This window comes from Ctenopharyngodon idella, chromosome 9 (genome assembly GCF_019924925.1).
Source record: "Ctenopharyngodon idella isolate HZGC_01 chromosome 9, HZGC01, whole genome shotgun sequence".
Classification (NCBI taxonomy): domain Eukaryota; kingdom Metazoa; phylum Chordata; class Actinopteri; order Cypriniformes; family Xenocyprididae; genus Ctenopharyngodon; species Ctenopharyngodon idella.
Genome location: NC_067228.1, coordinates 25,937,808 through 25,954,456, shown reverse-complemented (window position 1 = coordinate 25,954,456; position 16,649 = coordinate 25,937,808). Strand labels below are relative to the sequence as shown.

The window sequence follows — 16,649 nt, the reverse complement described above, 5'->3', positions numbered from 1 at the left end:
GTCACCTAGATTTTATTTATTTATTTGTCAGCTTATGATTATATTTTTATTAATTTGTTGTTTTTCTCTATAATGAAGTAGTGTGTTTAGTACATTCTGGATTGTGTTTAACAAATCAAAGAGTGACCATTAGTTCCACAAATACAGATGTATAGATACAGGCCTCCACCAGGCTAATTATTCTAGAAATAAATTAATTCAACAAAGGTAACCTCTTTTGCTACATATTTTTAATGGTTTAAATGTATACTCTACATGTTTGACCAATTATGAACTATCATTTAGCCTACTATATGTTGTGTACGTGACTAATGTGCCCTACCATCACCAATAAATAAATTACTATTAGAGCACAAAATTGTTTACAAAAGAACAAATTTCTTCATTGATCTAGACACTTAAATTTTGCTCTCAGAATGCACCAGATTTATGCATTTAAATTTAAAATGTACAAAATTTTCTTCCGGGAGGGCATGCCCCTGGACGCCTCTAGAAGGACCGATGTCCACCCACCACAGTCTCACAAAATCATGTGGGAAACACTGAGATATGGACTAAACGTAACAAAACATCTTTTTTTTTTTTTTTTTATTCATAGGGTCTCAGCTAATATAAATCTTGTGATTTGGTGTTTTCAAAAGTATCAACTTTGGTACCAAGTTGGTACTGAAATTTAATGTGACGATAGCAGAATTTCCCCCTAGTATTTTGAGCGCTGTTGAGTAGATTCTTAAACACCTCTGATTGGCCGTTGTGTTCACGTGCTCAACAGATATGTCTGTGATTGACTACAATTGGCATCTATCAGCGGATCCGTCTATCAGCAGATATATTAGAGATCCGCTAAAAAGACGCCTGCTTTAAAATGCTCCCGTGTGTATCTGTGTAATCTCTCAGTGAAGAGCATCAAAGGTGTCTATTTACAACATGTTTTTGAAGCGTTAATCATTGCAGCCAATCACAGACATATCTGTTGAGCGCGTGAACACAATGGCCAATCAGAGGTGTGTAAGCGCTCAACAGCGCTCAAAATGCTAGGGGGAAATGCTGATATCATCACATTTTTACAATTTCCGTACCGACTTTGGTACCAAGACAACACTAATGTGATGTACTGGACATTTTGACAAATTTCTATTTTCACACTACATACTGCAGTACAAATACTTCAGAAATAATAGTAGTACACTAGTATACTAACATTCCTTTACATTATCTTGTGCTTTTCTTCTCAAAGATAAAGACTGCATGCTGTCTTGGTAAATGGAGGGCATGTGCATCAGACAGCAAAAGAGGTTTTAGTACAATGAATTCAGAGTGTATGTGAAAGGTCTGTTTTAAAAAGAGGCAAGGCCATGGCCACTATTAAGGGATCTTCAGACTCACAAATGGAAAACGTGTGTGAGTGGGAAAGGATCACGTCTTAATGCAGTTAATTAAGTCTTCACGTTATCTCTGCCATACGAGAGCTCTGAACAAACTGACTTGCATACTTTTATGCAAATGAGGCCTACTTTCAGAAATATTCATTCATACAGCACCGACGAGTAGTTCACACACACACACACACACACACACACACACACACACACACATAAGTCTGTTGTGAGTACTATCAAAGAGAATGCTTCAAAGCGCAACAGCACAGCTCACATGCAGATGCTCAAACACACTTTTCTCCCACAAACACACAGAAACAAACAGACACAAAGCGGGAGATGATGTAGCTGGTTTACATTCAGAAATAATGACCTCAATTTAGTGAAATATGACACACATTCCTCTTCTGTCAATTTATGACACTGTATTGGATACAAAGATAAATGCCTAAAAATGAACATTGTAAGAGGCCAATCACAGAATGCATTTTTGCATTCCACTGCGCTGCTTTTACATTGTTTTTCAATGTAAACATGCGCTAGTTAGATATGTTTGTCTGTTGCGCTCGCAGCTCACATCTTTGCAGCATCATGCGCTAGATGCGTCGTTCAAGTTAAAAGTTATTCAACTTTTAAAAAAATGCATCTCCAATCCTCTCGATTTTTATTTTAATATGTTCCTTGATGTTCATAAAGTTTTTTTGTACAAACACAAGAAAAAAAGGGGTTATCTTCCTTTAACCCTCATTCTGATAGTAGCTGCGTTTCCATTACAGATATTTTTTTTAAATGTTGATAAAAAACTATTGCGAAATGACGGTGTTTCCATTAACCGATGTTATGCACCTAAAACTCTCACGATGAGTCTTTTTCCTCTCGCGATAAGTCATTTTCTAAAAGATAATTCTTTCTGAGAGCTTTATTTGGAGCGTAATATTTTGCCATGGCTTCTGGAAGCCCTTCTCCCACAGGTGCATAGACATTTACTATTAGTTTCTATTATGTTAATTATTAATTGTTAATAGATTAATATTAGATGTCAAACTTCAATAACATAAGATCCCTCGAGGCTCGAGTGCAGCTGATGATGCTTTAAACTGATGCTTGAGGGATCAAGAATATTCCAATAAAAATAAGATTTCTATTGATTACCCCGTCCTCATTTTCTTTTCTTGCATCCTCCCATTGCATCTATGGGGGTGAAACTGAGGCGCGAGGGAAGAGATGCAAAAATAAGAAAAGAAAAGCACCCCTGTCTCGTCTTCTGTACAAACATACCGCGCTATCTTTGAAGAATGATGATGTGACTGTACAGCAGGTGACCTGTAAATGCGAAAAAACTGTTTCCATTGCAGTTTTGCTAAACTTTTTTGTGATATTTGGGAGTTTTTGCGAAATTCACGTTTCCATTGAGTGTAATTTCAATGGAAAGAAACTGAACTCGCATCTGTATACTGTATTCAGTGTAGACAGCGTCAGTGATTATAATGGGTTCTATTTGCTTTTGATGCAACGCTTACATCCGGTGTAGGCAAAAGTCAGCCATTAAGCGACTGAATACCAGTGGGCGGGGCATATGGTGTGATGATGTATAAGTATTCGTCGACGTCTTGAGGCAGTCATATGCAGATGTACACTACCAGTCAAAAGTTCGGAAACATTACTATTTTTAATGTTTTTGAACAAAGTCTCTTATGCTCATTAAGGCTGCATTTATTTCATAATAAATACAGAAAAAAACAATAATATTGTGAAATATTATTACAATTTAAAATTATGGTTTTCTATTTTAATATACTTTAAAATATAATTTATTTCTGTGATGCAAAGCTGAATTTTCAGCATCATTACTCTAGTCTTCAGTGTCACATGATCCTTTTTGATACTGATTTGATTTGATACTCAGTTATTATCAATGTTGAAAACAGTTGTGTTGCTTAATATTTTTTTGGAACCTGTGATACTTTTTTCAGGATTCATTGATGAATAAAAGGTTAAAAAGAACAGCATTTATTCAAAATATAAATCTTTTCTAACAATATAAATCTTTACTATCACTTTTTATCAATTTAACACATCCGTGCTGAATAAAAGTATTAATTTCTTTAAAAAAAATAAAAATAAAGAAAAAAAATTACTGACCCCAAACTTTTGAACAGTAGTGTATATTGTTACAAAAGATTTCTATTTTAAATAAATGCTGATATTTTTTTAACTTTTTATTCATCAAAGAATCCCGAAAAAGTATCACAGGTTATAAAAAAATATTAAGCAGCACAACTGTTTCCAACATTGATAATAAATCAGCATATTACAATGATTTCTGAAGGATCATGTGACACTGAACACTGGAGTAATGATGCTGAAAATTCAGCTTTGCATCACAGAAATAAATTATATTTTAAAGAATATATTAAAATAGAAAAACATAATTTTAAACTGTAATAATATTTCACAATATTATTGTTTTTTTCTGTATTTATTATGAAATAAATGCAGCCTTAATGAGCATAAGAGACTTTGTTCAAAAACATTAAATATAGTAATGTTTCCAAACTTTTGCCTGGTAGTGTATTTGCCTATGTGACACTACAAATCCCACAATATCCAAAGTAGCCATTTTTGGAGCTTCATTAAATTAATGCTTTGTTCGTAATGAGGGGAACATTTTAAGCTATAAAACTTGTGGAATGTTTTAATGGTACATTAAGACCTCTTACATGTCAAAAGATAAAGGCAAATTTGATTTTTCATGTCATGACCCCTTTAAATGCCCCGTTTGTAGTCCTGCCATTATTTTTCTGTGATGTAGCTACATCACCATGTAACATTTGCATAACACCCGCCTGCTGGCTACTTTGGCTCGCCCTCAAACAAAGGTAGTTATAAGGGCAGGGAGAGTTTATAGCCATGTCATGGAAACACTGTTTCCAGTTCAATGCGAGGGAAAAACAATTACAGAACTTCCAAATGCAGAAAAACTGAAAAAATAAGTGATTAAAATATATTTTCACACTATTCCTCAGCAGTACAACCACAGCATTCTCACCATTTTTGCAACAACTGCTTCCTGAACAGTGCAGTTCGATGCAGGTCAGAGTGTTAACGGACATACCTGATGTGTTTTTAACGTGATGAAGAGAAGTTATAATACTTCTTAAGTGTAAGAGAGGTATAGAATAAAGAATACCATATAGTGAAACGTCCTGCACAAGTTGTGCTTGTGAAGGTGATGCATGACATGAAGGAATGTGGGGTTCGAGCCTATACATCAGCTGAATAAAGCGGTTTATGTGGGATTAGCTCCCCCATATTAAACTGCAGATAAAGAGAAGGCTAAACATTATATTATAGATAATATTTCAGTTGTGATACAGACTGAACTAGATCTCTGCATCCAATCTGGATGCTATGATGGACGTAGCTAATTGAACTGAACACAGGCATTGTGTGTATACACATGTCTGTAGTAGTAGTAGTAGTAGTAGTAGTAAAGTGTATTTTGGCCAGTATTCCTAAAGGAGGTCTGTGACTGAAATGAGCTGGCAGGCGCACATGGTTTGCTGCTTCACGCTCCAATAAAAATCAGGTTGAAAGTGGTCTGGAGTCAGACACACGCACTGAAAAGTAGAGCAGGCATAGCTGGTGTCTCAGCAGCGCACATTCAGAATAACAATAACCAGACGATAGTTTTCTTAGAGATCTCGATGTGTATTTTCCATGGATATATGAAGATCGTGATCTGTATTTTCACCTGAGGTCTAAATGCATGAAATGTGGCTTCATGTGTAATGCGTGAGCTGGCAGAGCTTCCATATTCTCTTGATAATAATGAAATGATTCAGTCATTAATATGAAGGATGAAGATGAGAAACAGCTTGTATAGGAATCTTTGTAAATGGGTTTGGATTGAAGGGGGCGAATATCTTCCCCTGGCATGATCCTTTTAGATTCTCTTTAGAGATAAACACACTGACTCATAGTCTGTTTACACCCCAAGGCTCCTAATTTGTGGAGGATATGCTGTTCAATGACAAATTCATGGTATAATGGTCCCTTTTCCCACTATAAGTCAATTTTAGATTATATTAAGATGCTCTGTTTTCCTGCAGTGCATCATAGCCATGTTTAAAGCCGATTTTCAGTTGTATGTTTCAATTACATAGTCGTTGGGGGATCTGAGGGAGGCGACGCACGACTCAATAGCCTGCTGATTTAACAGCCTTTCCAACTCTCTGACAACATCAAACAAATTTGTTATTATTGCTGGCAGTCAGTCTCATTCAAACTTTTTCCTCGCAAATGCAAAGCCACAAATCTCAAATGTTATTCATAGTTATTTTAACTGAGAGGGGCCACGGTCTTACAGTGCTCTATGGTTCACGGAGGGGCACGACATTTGGCACCAAATTTGTGCCAGGAAGTGAGAAAAACTTCCATTCTTGATCAGTTAGATGCAAGGACATCTGACAAAAGAGGGTGAGATTTCAGAAACGGAGCTGTCGAATCGGCCAAAATGTGCAGCAGTATTTTTTCAGAAATTAAAAACATTTTATGCAAAGAAATAAACTGCACATTTGAAAAATATGACCCAAACTACATGGCTTATCAGTGCCCATAGCAAACAGGCCACATCTGTATGCTGTGCTGTACTGGAGCCAATAAGCAGAAATAATCTTGAGCTTCTTCTCTCCACTCTAACATTTGGAGAAGAAATTCTCCTAAGGAAAGACACTCTTTGAAGTCACAGCACTAAAAATAACCCAGATGTTACTTTGAGCTTTCACTGACACGCACACAGCGTGAGCTTTCGACTGGCAAAACAGTGACACACTTGTGTCTTAACTGTCTGTGAATCCAAGGGGAAGTCGAAATATGTGTTCTGGTTAGGGCAGCACAATATAACAAACACCAAAATCACAATATGGCTTAGTGTGATTATCAAAATCACAAATCTGCTCCACACAATCTCTGCATTATGCTTATAACATGCATTTGGGAATGCAATGTGTGCCAACCATTTTACCAGATTTGTAGTGGGAAGCGTTTATGAACCTGTTGCCAACAATAAAGAAGCTTTAAGGGCAGTTTCCACCAGAATAAAAGCTTGATGGATATAACATTTGAGAAAAAGATGTGATTAAGAAATTAAGACATAAATATTAGTATTGTAATTTTACTAAATATTTTCTAAACATATATATTTTATTAAATACTTTTTTTTTTAACAGTACAATAGTATTATTTCAATAGTAATATATTTCATATTTAATTATTTTATTTGAAAATAATTACAATAACAATTATTATTATTAATATTATTGTTGTAGTTAATAAATTGATAGTCATATTGAATTGGTTAAAAAAACAGAACAAAAACTTTATTTTATTTTATGCACTCCATATCACTCCATCTATGCACTCCATATCATTGGAGAATTATTAATTATTTCTTAAAATAGCTAAGTCATCTATTGAAAATTCTAAATGTCATTTTTTTTTTCTTCAGCATCTCTGGCGTATGAAGTTTTGGACTCTAAATATTTTAATATTAAAATTTAAAATATTTAAAATCATAACATTACATTTTCACAATCCAATCAATTAACGATTAATAAGTCACATTTCAAAAGTAAAAAGTGTTGCAAACAGCATTTCAAGAAGACTTAAAATAGTAAAAATCAAGTAATAAAAATGCATTTTTGCACATAAAAAAAAAAAAAAAAAAAAATTCCTGAGAGAGAAACACTGAAGACATTCTGTCAGGGTAAGTTAAATCACCTGTGTTTTAGTTTGGAGGATTTGCTGTGTTTGTTTGTGGTAAAGGCAGCGATCTGACATGATTGCGTGCTGGCTGAACACAGCCTGTCTAAAGACGCAGGGAAATCCTGATCCTGCCTGGATCTGTCAGAACTGTGGAGGATTACGCTCATCTGATCCGGCATGTCCAACATATGACAGAACTTTACTCTAAGCTGTCTTATTCGGATTCCCTCCTGCAGGAGAGACGTGTATGTGCTCTTTTTACATCCGACTGCAACCCGATATATGTTTGAATTTAAAGGTATAGTTCTGTCATCATTTGCTCACCCTCATGTTGTTTTAAATCTGTTTTAGTAGAGTTTTCTAAATAAACTATTGGGATTTTTTTCTATGGAAAAATATTCTGTCACATTTTGAGTTTGTTTTTGCCTTTGTGTTCTAGTTTGCTTCTCAGTTTGTTCATTAGTTCAGTCATCCTCGTTTCCTCCCTGTTTGTCTCCACAGTTACAAATTGATTATGTTAGTTCAGTTCAGGTGTGTCAGTAATTATCTCATCAGCTCCTCTGTTTGCCCTCATACATTTAAACCCTCAGTTTCTGTCTGTCCTTTGTCTAGCTTTGTTTATGTCAAGTGCAATGTGGTATGTTTCTCCTGGTTTATTCTCCTATTTATTGTCTGAATTACTTTATTAAAAAGTCTCCAGAAGATATCTCCTTCGTCGTGCGCTTTATACAACCATCAAGCCTGACAATTCCACATAATTATATCTGAAGCTCCAAAATGCTCCATCTTTGGAGATGTGCTCGCCAGTTACAAAGGCTGTCAGGAATGATATACATGTATTCTACATCTACGCTACATCTACACTGTAAAAAATAATTGTTGGTTTAACTTAAAGTAGGCTACCTGGTTGCCTTAAAATTTTGAGTTCATTGAAATTAAAAAAATGAGTTAATACAATGAAAGCGATTGGTTTAATCAACAGAAACTCAAAATATTATGTTATCTGAACCACAATTAATAAAGTTGATTTGATAAAAGAAAAAATGGTGTGACAAATCATGAAAAAAAAAAAAATAAATTATATATATATATATATATATATATATATATTTTTTTTTTTTTTTTTTTTTACAGTGTACAGTATGTGTTACTGAAATGCACACACACACACCTGGTCAGGGGTGTGGTGTGTCAAGGAGCTCATTAAATTCTCAATACCCCAGTGAGAGAGTACAGAGAGGTAGGAAGTCATGTATTTCATCTCTTCCCTCTTATTTTTGCTTTCATCCTTCAGTACACAAACCTTTTAATCATATTAAAGAGATGTGTCACAGATGACACAGTCGAAGAGAAATAACAAGAATTTTCTTTAAAACCCCATTAAAACACTTGACAAGTACAGTTCTTTTTCCTGTGTTGGCCCTGCAATCCCTGAAAAAAGCTATCTGTTAGCTACAGCATATTTTTGATTTTTTTTTTTTTTTATATGCCCCTGAATGCAAGATAAATCATTAAGATTTTTGCTCACTTTTTCCAGAACAGAAACAATTTGTCAATATGTTTATGTTAGTTATACTTTGAAGTGAAATTTAAAGTTTTGAAGTACACTAGCTTATATGATCTCAAAGCTAATATACAAAATTTGATTTGATGGTGTCTGTGTGTGGTGTATTCGTATTGTAATATTGAAACAAGCAATTTCAGTATAGCTGCTTTGAAATGATATGTATTGTGAAAAGCGCTATACAAATAAAAATTTGAATTAAATAGAATTGAACTGAATCGTATTCCTCACCAGCAGTAGCAGCAGCACCATATCTGCGTGATCGCAGGCGCAGGCCACATGCAGGGCAGTCCAGAGGTCCTCATCCTGCAGGTTGACATTCAGTCCCTTCTCTATCAAAATCTCTGCTGCGAACACATTGTCATGGCGGGCACACTGCAGAGACAAAAGAAAGAGAAGATGTAGACATGTAGCATTCCCAGTCACAGAGGAGCAATGACGACTTCTGTTCTCATCTAACAGAATATCTCCATTTTCAAAAATATTTGGCTAATTGTGATTTTCACAAATATATTAAGCAGCACAGCCGTTTCTACTGTCAGTCACAGCATAGGACTATACTGAGAAAATGCCTTTTGTGTCCCACGGCAAACAAAATAAATATTACACGTTATAAAACGGTTAGTTCCTGTCCTTGATTCTGATTGGTCAATAGCTGTGTTTTATTCACGATAAAACACGGCTATGACCGCTTCACCCAACGGTTCTTTGTATCACCACACAACACCCCTTAGCAACAGCTCTTAGCAACGTAAACTGTATGTTCTCAATCGATATTGTTCATTAAAGCTTACTGTATTATGTAGAAGTGTATTGTGATAAAGAGATCGAGTGAGCGATTTTATTACTTGCATTCAGATTTAGCATTTTCCTTCAGGTCAGTCCAATGTTCATAACAAAAAATCTGTTTAAATGGCTGCTGCAATATCTTGTCCTTTTAACAGTTAAGGGGTTTTCCCATGACTGACAGCGCTAGTCAAAGCATGTGTCTTGTTTTGTGTTTACAACAATTCAGTCTCTTCAATGTAAAAGTCTTCGCTACTGACTGACACACTCATAAAAACAGTCTTTGCCGCCATCTAATGGCGTAATAATTGTAAATGTAACTTCTGTTGCTGTTCACGGTCAGGGACTTTTTTTTCTGGCGGAAGGAAGGCTTTTAATGAAAGTTTACTGCATGAAAGTTGCATTGATACATATTTTTGGCTTTAATATTTGTATTGTGTGGTAACCATTTTATAAAAGCAATAAGGTACTCGAGGCTAGTGCTGTATCGTGAATAAGTCACGGCTGAAGGGGTTGCAGGCACCTAACAACGCCCTTCAGCCGTGACTTATTCACGATACAGCACAGCCTCTCGTACCTCTCGCTTACATAAACAATAAATGATAAGGGTTTAAAGTGTAGTCTTGTTTAACATTATGTAATCTTTCAAAACAAGTTTGCAGTAGACGTCACACAGAACAGAGCGAAATGTTATTTCATATAAAGCAAACTGTGTTTAATACATGGGACTGAAGTCATTGATATGACAATTGAATAAAATAGAATTGATATATTAATGCCATGGTTTTAATATTGATAAATAAGGATTCATACACATGTAAAAGTTAAACTTAAGTAAATGTACATGTGGCAGAATTACACTTTAAATAAAAAACACACATGAATACTCATGAGAACATGTTAGGAGAACTGACTCCATACATCCACTAAAAATAACATTGACACTAGTTAAAAGTCATTGCAAAAAAAAAAAAAAAAAAAAAAAAAGCTCTGAAAAACATCAAGTATGCCTTTTGACTTGTGTGTCTAAATACTTTTTGCACCCACTGTAATTTTGGGAATAATTTGAATAATTTAATATGTTATCTTCCTCATCTAAACTTAAATCATTTTGTTCAATAACAAACTTTCCGAGAGCTTTAGTGAATAAGTGCCTTAACTCAATTCAGATATTATTTAGCTAATCATTTGAATGAGAAATTTAAATGGATTAAAAAGATTTAGCTCTTTTTACATTAGATAATTACATTAATTGCACAGAGACAGAGGCTGATTTCTGTTAGAGTTGCAATCATCAAAATTGTAATTAAAAAGTTAATTACATATATTGCATTGGGTATGAATGGTTGATTTCAAATGCAGCACCATGAAAATGTATTGTTTTCTGTTTGAGCATCTCTTGATTCCTAGAGAGTGCCAAGACTTAATTAAACTGTATCCAATTACCACTAAAATTGGATTTGTTTCTGTTTAGCTCTACTATACCCTGGTGAACCCTTTAAATTTATTTACCTCTCCTATGGTCACAAAATTAACTAACAAAAATTGAGTCATCCATCTTGCTTGAGTGTAGTGCTCACACACCGGACCGGGTCTATTAAAGTCAGTGTCACAGAATGGTGTCAAATGTTTCCCAGAGTTACAATGAACAAACTAAAGGGAGTGTAATGGATGCCGACCATTTAGTTGACAAGCAGGCATTGAACAGAACATGTTGAATTGTCCAATAAATGAATTAAGATCTTCAATCCTGCTAAGGTTTTCAAAAAAAGGATCAAATATTGGCTGTTCAAGGTCATTTGACTGGGAACAATAAGAGTTGTATTTATTTTATTTTTTTAAATTTTTTTTTTTTTTTTGAGGCTGATCATATTTGGTCACACCTTAGATTATAGGGTCTAATACTCAGTATTAACTAACTGTACCCTGAATGAAATGAAAATGACTCCAAGCTTTACTCACCCTCAAGCCATCCTAAGTCTAATTGACTTTCTTCTTTCTGATGAACACACACTTATATTAATAAATATCCTGACGCGTCCAAGCTTTATAATGGCAGTGAATGGAACCAACAAATAAGAAGCTCAAGAAAGTGCATCGGCTGTATTAATCCATCATAAATGTACTCCACACGGCACCGAGGTAAATATCTAGCTTCTGCCAAGACCGCCTTCCACATTCAACTTACGAAATCGTAAGTTGAATACGGAAGGCGGTCTGGCAAACGCATTGTTTCACTTCAGAAGGCCTTTATTAACCCCCTGGAGCCGTGTGGAGTACGTTTTTGATGGATGGATGCACTTTCTTGAGCTTCATACTCGTTGGTCCCGTTTACTGCCATTATAAAGCTTGGACGCATCAGGATATTTATTAATATATCTCCGATTGTGTTCATCAGAAAGAAGAAAGTCATATACTGTACACCTAGGATGGCTTGAGTGTGAGTAATTTTCATTTTAAAGTGAACTAATCCTTTAACTATGACTTTTGCCTCAATGAACTCCTAATTACTGCTTATTAATAGTTAGCAAAGTAGTTGTTAAGTTTAGGTATTGGGTAGGAATTGAGTGGATTAAGGAATGTAGAATATGGTTGTGCAGAATAAGTCATTAATATGTGCTTTATAAGTACCAATACACAGCCAACATCCTAGTAATGTGCATGCTAATAAGCAACTAGTTAATAGTGAGAATTGAACCCTAAACTAAAGTGTTACCATTTTCATTTCCAATTTTGACCTCAAACAGCTAAGGTGTTATTTTTTTTTTATTTTTTTGACCACTTATACTCTATTGGGACACTTCTTTGAAAAGGGACAGGTAGAATTTCTGCAGAGGACATCACAGTCAGAGTGTATGACAGCTTGAGAGGCAATGCACATGTAACTGAATTTGTCAGAGCTTGTCCTTATGTTCTTACCAGATGGAGCAGAGATCCTCCTGAGGAAATCACTGTGTTCAGGTCAGCTCCCTCCTTCAGCAGCCTCAGCACTGGAACAAAAGAAATGCAAAGAGGGATGAATATATCTGCAAAATGAACACTTCATGAAATCTTAGTGACCCATTCTACACATAAAATGAGGATATATGATTAATGGTTAGAATCTCTAAAGACACTAGAGTCATACACTGGCTCCGTTCCAAAACCTAGTGTGCTGCCTAGCTATCTATTGCCTACATAGGCTCCAGCCTTGTAAAGCAGCATCCTAACTGAAATAGAATCTTGTAAGTAACTTCGAACACTGCACATAGATGGAAACAACTAGTACTACTTCGATGAAGTAAATATTTGGTGTTAGCATGTTGCTAAGCTAACAAACATGTAGAAGTACACACTTTTTTTGGTGGTACTGAACATCTTATAATGAAGTATTTATCTCCCTTTGTCCACCATCTTGGACATATTTTTTCACAGAGCCAATAACAACAGGACCTTCTCCACAAAAGGTACATGCAATGTTGCCAAAATAATACTAGTCTGGTGTTTACTCTATAAACTAGGATCAGACTAAAGGCCCGTTCACACCAAGGACGATAACTATAATAACCATAAATATATTGTTTTAAAAATCATTCTAAATTTAAGAATAGTTGAGTTCACACCGCAACTATAACAGCACAGAGGAACAATATTGTTGAAATCACTTTCACAGCGATTTTTTTCCAACTAGTGAATTATTAAAAAAATATTGACAGCCATTCAGAATCCACTGGACTTTAATGAGCTCAAGCAGCAGATGGAAAAACTGCAGCACACGCTTATAATAAAACAGAATGTTATTGTGTGTTGGTGGACACTAATATAGTTATCTTTATTGTTATCTTTATTGTTATCTTTACAGTTATCGTTCTTGGTGTGAACTGGCCTTTACAGCCTTTGTCTCTATTCTTAACCATCGGACTGTTGACAGCCACTAAATGAATCTCTCAGTGTCTAGAGCATATTGACAGTTTCATCCTGTATTTCCCTCCGGCCTGAGCTCAAGTGCACTACATCACACACGGCTAAGTCCCACTGACTTTAATTACTGAAGAACCTATCAGACACTTTATACCGATTCCCACCAAAATGCACCAAAAAGACTGATCCTAGCATGGCATTTACTGTAAATGAGCACAGTAAAGAAGGGAAGGGACTCTATGTTGATCCTGAATAAAGATGAATGATAGAATGTGCATACAGACACTCACACAAATGTTGGCATATTCCTGAGGGATTTTTCAGCTCCATAGTGTGACAGTATACTCTGGAATTGTGTCTCAAACTTGCTCAGTAGGAACAAATCTGCTTACACAGAGAAATGACAGAGGAATGACAGAGGCCCATATGATCTCAGCTGAGGTTTAAATCACAAAAAAAAGAGTGAAGAAAAGACAGATGTGCACACAAAAACAAAAATGTTAGCATCAGCAGGTTAGCCTACTGAGGCTATTTGGCATGCACTCAACCATATCGAAAGGGATGTCTAGGCTATTCAACAGATCATTATGCCAGAAAGGAAGATTTTAAACAAACACACAAAGGGAAGAAGACAAAAATGTAGTGTAAAGGCCCGTTCACACCAAGAACGATAACCAAGAACAATGAGAATAACAATGCTAACTATATTAGCATCCACACAAACACACAAACACTGTATGCTGCAGTTATGTCAAGATTGAGCTGAAAAAGTCGAGTGGATTCTGATTGGCTATCTATGTGTGTACCGTTCATCAGCTGGGAAAAAAAAAAAAAAAAAAAAAGTTCTGAAAGTGATTAATAGTGAAACAGGTGTCTATATTTGACAGCTATACAGCAGAGGGTAAATTCATAAGCAGTATTTTATGCTGCTTTTTGGAGCTTGTCCTTTTATTGTATGGAAAACAGAACCCTGGACATTACAAGAAACTTTTGCGTCTTGCGAAGGTGTCCTTGTTACATTGTAATTATACAATTATGTATTGTGTAATATCTAGTAACAACATGTACTTACTATAGGGTTAGGTTTAGGTTTAGTTGCTAGTAATTATGCGTAATTTACTTTTATTACTATAGTAAGTACATGTAACCATTAACAAGAACACTATTCTCCATTTCCTTGACAACTGTGACTATGCTACAAGTACATTGGCTATGGCAAGTGTGTTCTCAAATGTAAGTGTGATGGATGGCTCAGAGGCTGAAGGGGTGAATCTCAGAGATCACTCAGCAATCCCCATCAGGAAATTGGACCCTTCTTTGGATTATACAGAGCTGCCAACACAGGAAAATAAAAATGAATGAAGATCCCAGAGAGGAAATGAGGCAGGGTGTAAGGCTTGTAAAGGACAAGTGTCTGATGTACGCCAAAGCAATCAAAGGCTATTCAGCCATAAAAGCGTTGCTATGCAATGTGCCAGATTAGCTTGATACAGCTAAGAAGCAAATTTTGTCAATCACCATAACACAATGATGGCCATGCATCTTAAATCGCATGAACCTACGCCACTGCAAAACATGCAATCAATGCTAATCACACAAGCCTGCCAGGCTCAAGTCTTGCCAGCTCATTGGATAGACGAGCTCCAACAGATCAATAGGTTTTAAACTAGGTAATAAATCTGTACCTGTGTGATTTCTGCATGACACACATATGTGCTCAATTCACTACTTGTCAGGACATAGTGAAGGTTAATTACAATGGTAATTATGATATGATCGATCTGGTAATACACCCCTAACCAAGCTATATTATGACCCACACAGGAGTGGTTACTATCTCAAATAGATGTGCTTGTGGATGACCCCTGATGTTGAGTATTTGGCCTGTTTATTCACACTACCTATTTATGCATGAGCCCACTCTGAGTGATGGTGGTGAGGTAGAGCAGTTCATGCTAATAATACAGTCTCCACTCATTCTTATTTATGAGGCGTTGTTATAGCAATCTGACTCAGCGATATGCGTTGCTGGCTTGTTTGTTAAACCCGATAACGCTGAATGCTGCAAACATCTACGTGACCTCCATTAGGCTTTGCGCAACAAGAAACCAACCAAAAAACAACAAAACATCCGCTTTAGCAAAGTGTACTACCCTTACGCCATTGTAGCAAACTCATACAACACCCTGGAGAACAAAGTTAGATAATTACCAGAAAACGAATATGTGCAACTACAATAAATGAATACAATTACAACTGAAATGGCTACTTGATGGAATCATGTAGTGTGCAAAAGAATTGATTTGCTTCTAATACAAAAACATCAGTCCAATCAACTTCAATCAATGCTGTTCACACAGAATCCGAGTCAGACGCTCAGACCCATTATTAATCAACTTGTCCAATCTGCAGTCATTAGCAGTCAGGGAGCTTAATTAATTTCCCAAGTCTGTTTGCTCTAATGAGCACCAGAAAAGCCTTTTTCATACCTAGGGCAAATTCTTCATCATGCTTCCATTACTCTTGGGTAGACTTTTTCACTTTTTTCATGGGTTCAGGGCGGTTTGAGTTGCTAAAGGGATGGAAGCAGCCCCCCCTTTGAGAAAAACCCAATCAACATATTAATGCAACAAAATTCATCATGTCCTCAGATTCAGGAACATTACACCTACTTGTTGGAAAATTAGATGGTGTTCTGGTATTAAAAGGGATAGTTCACCCAAACATTCTGTCCATTTGGGACATACTAGGGCAAAATAATGTATCCCCACAATTTGATGTATTTTTTAAAACTGTTATGTATATGGTAATTCACAAGCTGTATATGCATAGGGTTTCGTTTAGGTTTAGTTGCTAGTAACTATGCGTAATTTACTGTTATTACTATAGTAAGTACACATAACAGTTAACTCAGATGCGTCAGGATATTTATTAATATATCTCAGATTGTGTTCATCAGAAACAAGAAAGTCATATACACCTAGGACGGCTTGAGGGCTAGTAAAGCTTGGGGTAATTTTCATTTGAAAGTGAACTAATCCTTTAAGTCAATAGATTCTCGAATCTGGCACCGCTATTTCTGATTCTAAACAGCTGATAGACACACATAACATGATTGCTGAAATATCAGGTTAAATGATTCTCAGGTCGGTATACATAATCTCTATTCTCAGACAAGGATTTATCAGTACTATTTTACTGGGACACAATGGTTATTTTACTAGGGCTCGTACCCATGAAATAACCCCTGGTTC

General features: G+C 35.8%; 1 protein-coding gene across 4 annotated transcripts in view; it reads right to left on the bottom strand.

Moving 5' to 3' along the window:
- myo16 (myosin XVI) overlaps positions 1 to 16,649 on the bottom strand; it is a 236,762-nt gene that overhangs the window by 139,635 nt on the left and 80,478 nt on the right. For all 4 annotated transcript variants that reach the window (XM_051904891.1, XM_051904892.1, XM_051904889.1 and 1 more), the window contains exons 3-4: positions 12,415 to 12,485; positions 8,941 to 9,084 (exon numbers count right to left, since the gene is read on the bottom strand). In XM_051904891.1, the coding sequence (XP_051760851.1) occupies positions 8,941 to 9,084; positions 12,415 to 12,485 (215 nt within the window). The remainder of the gene's footprint in view (positions 1 to 8,940; positions 9,085 to 12,414; positions 12,486 to 16,649) is intronic.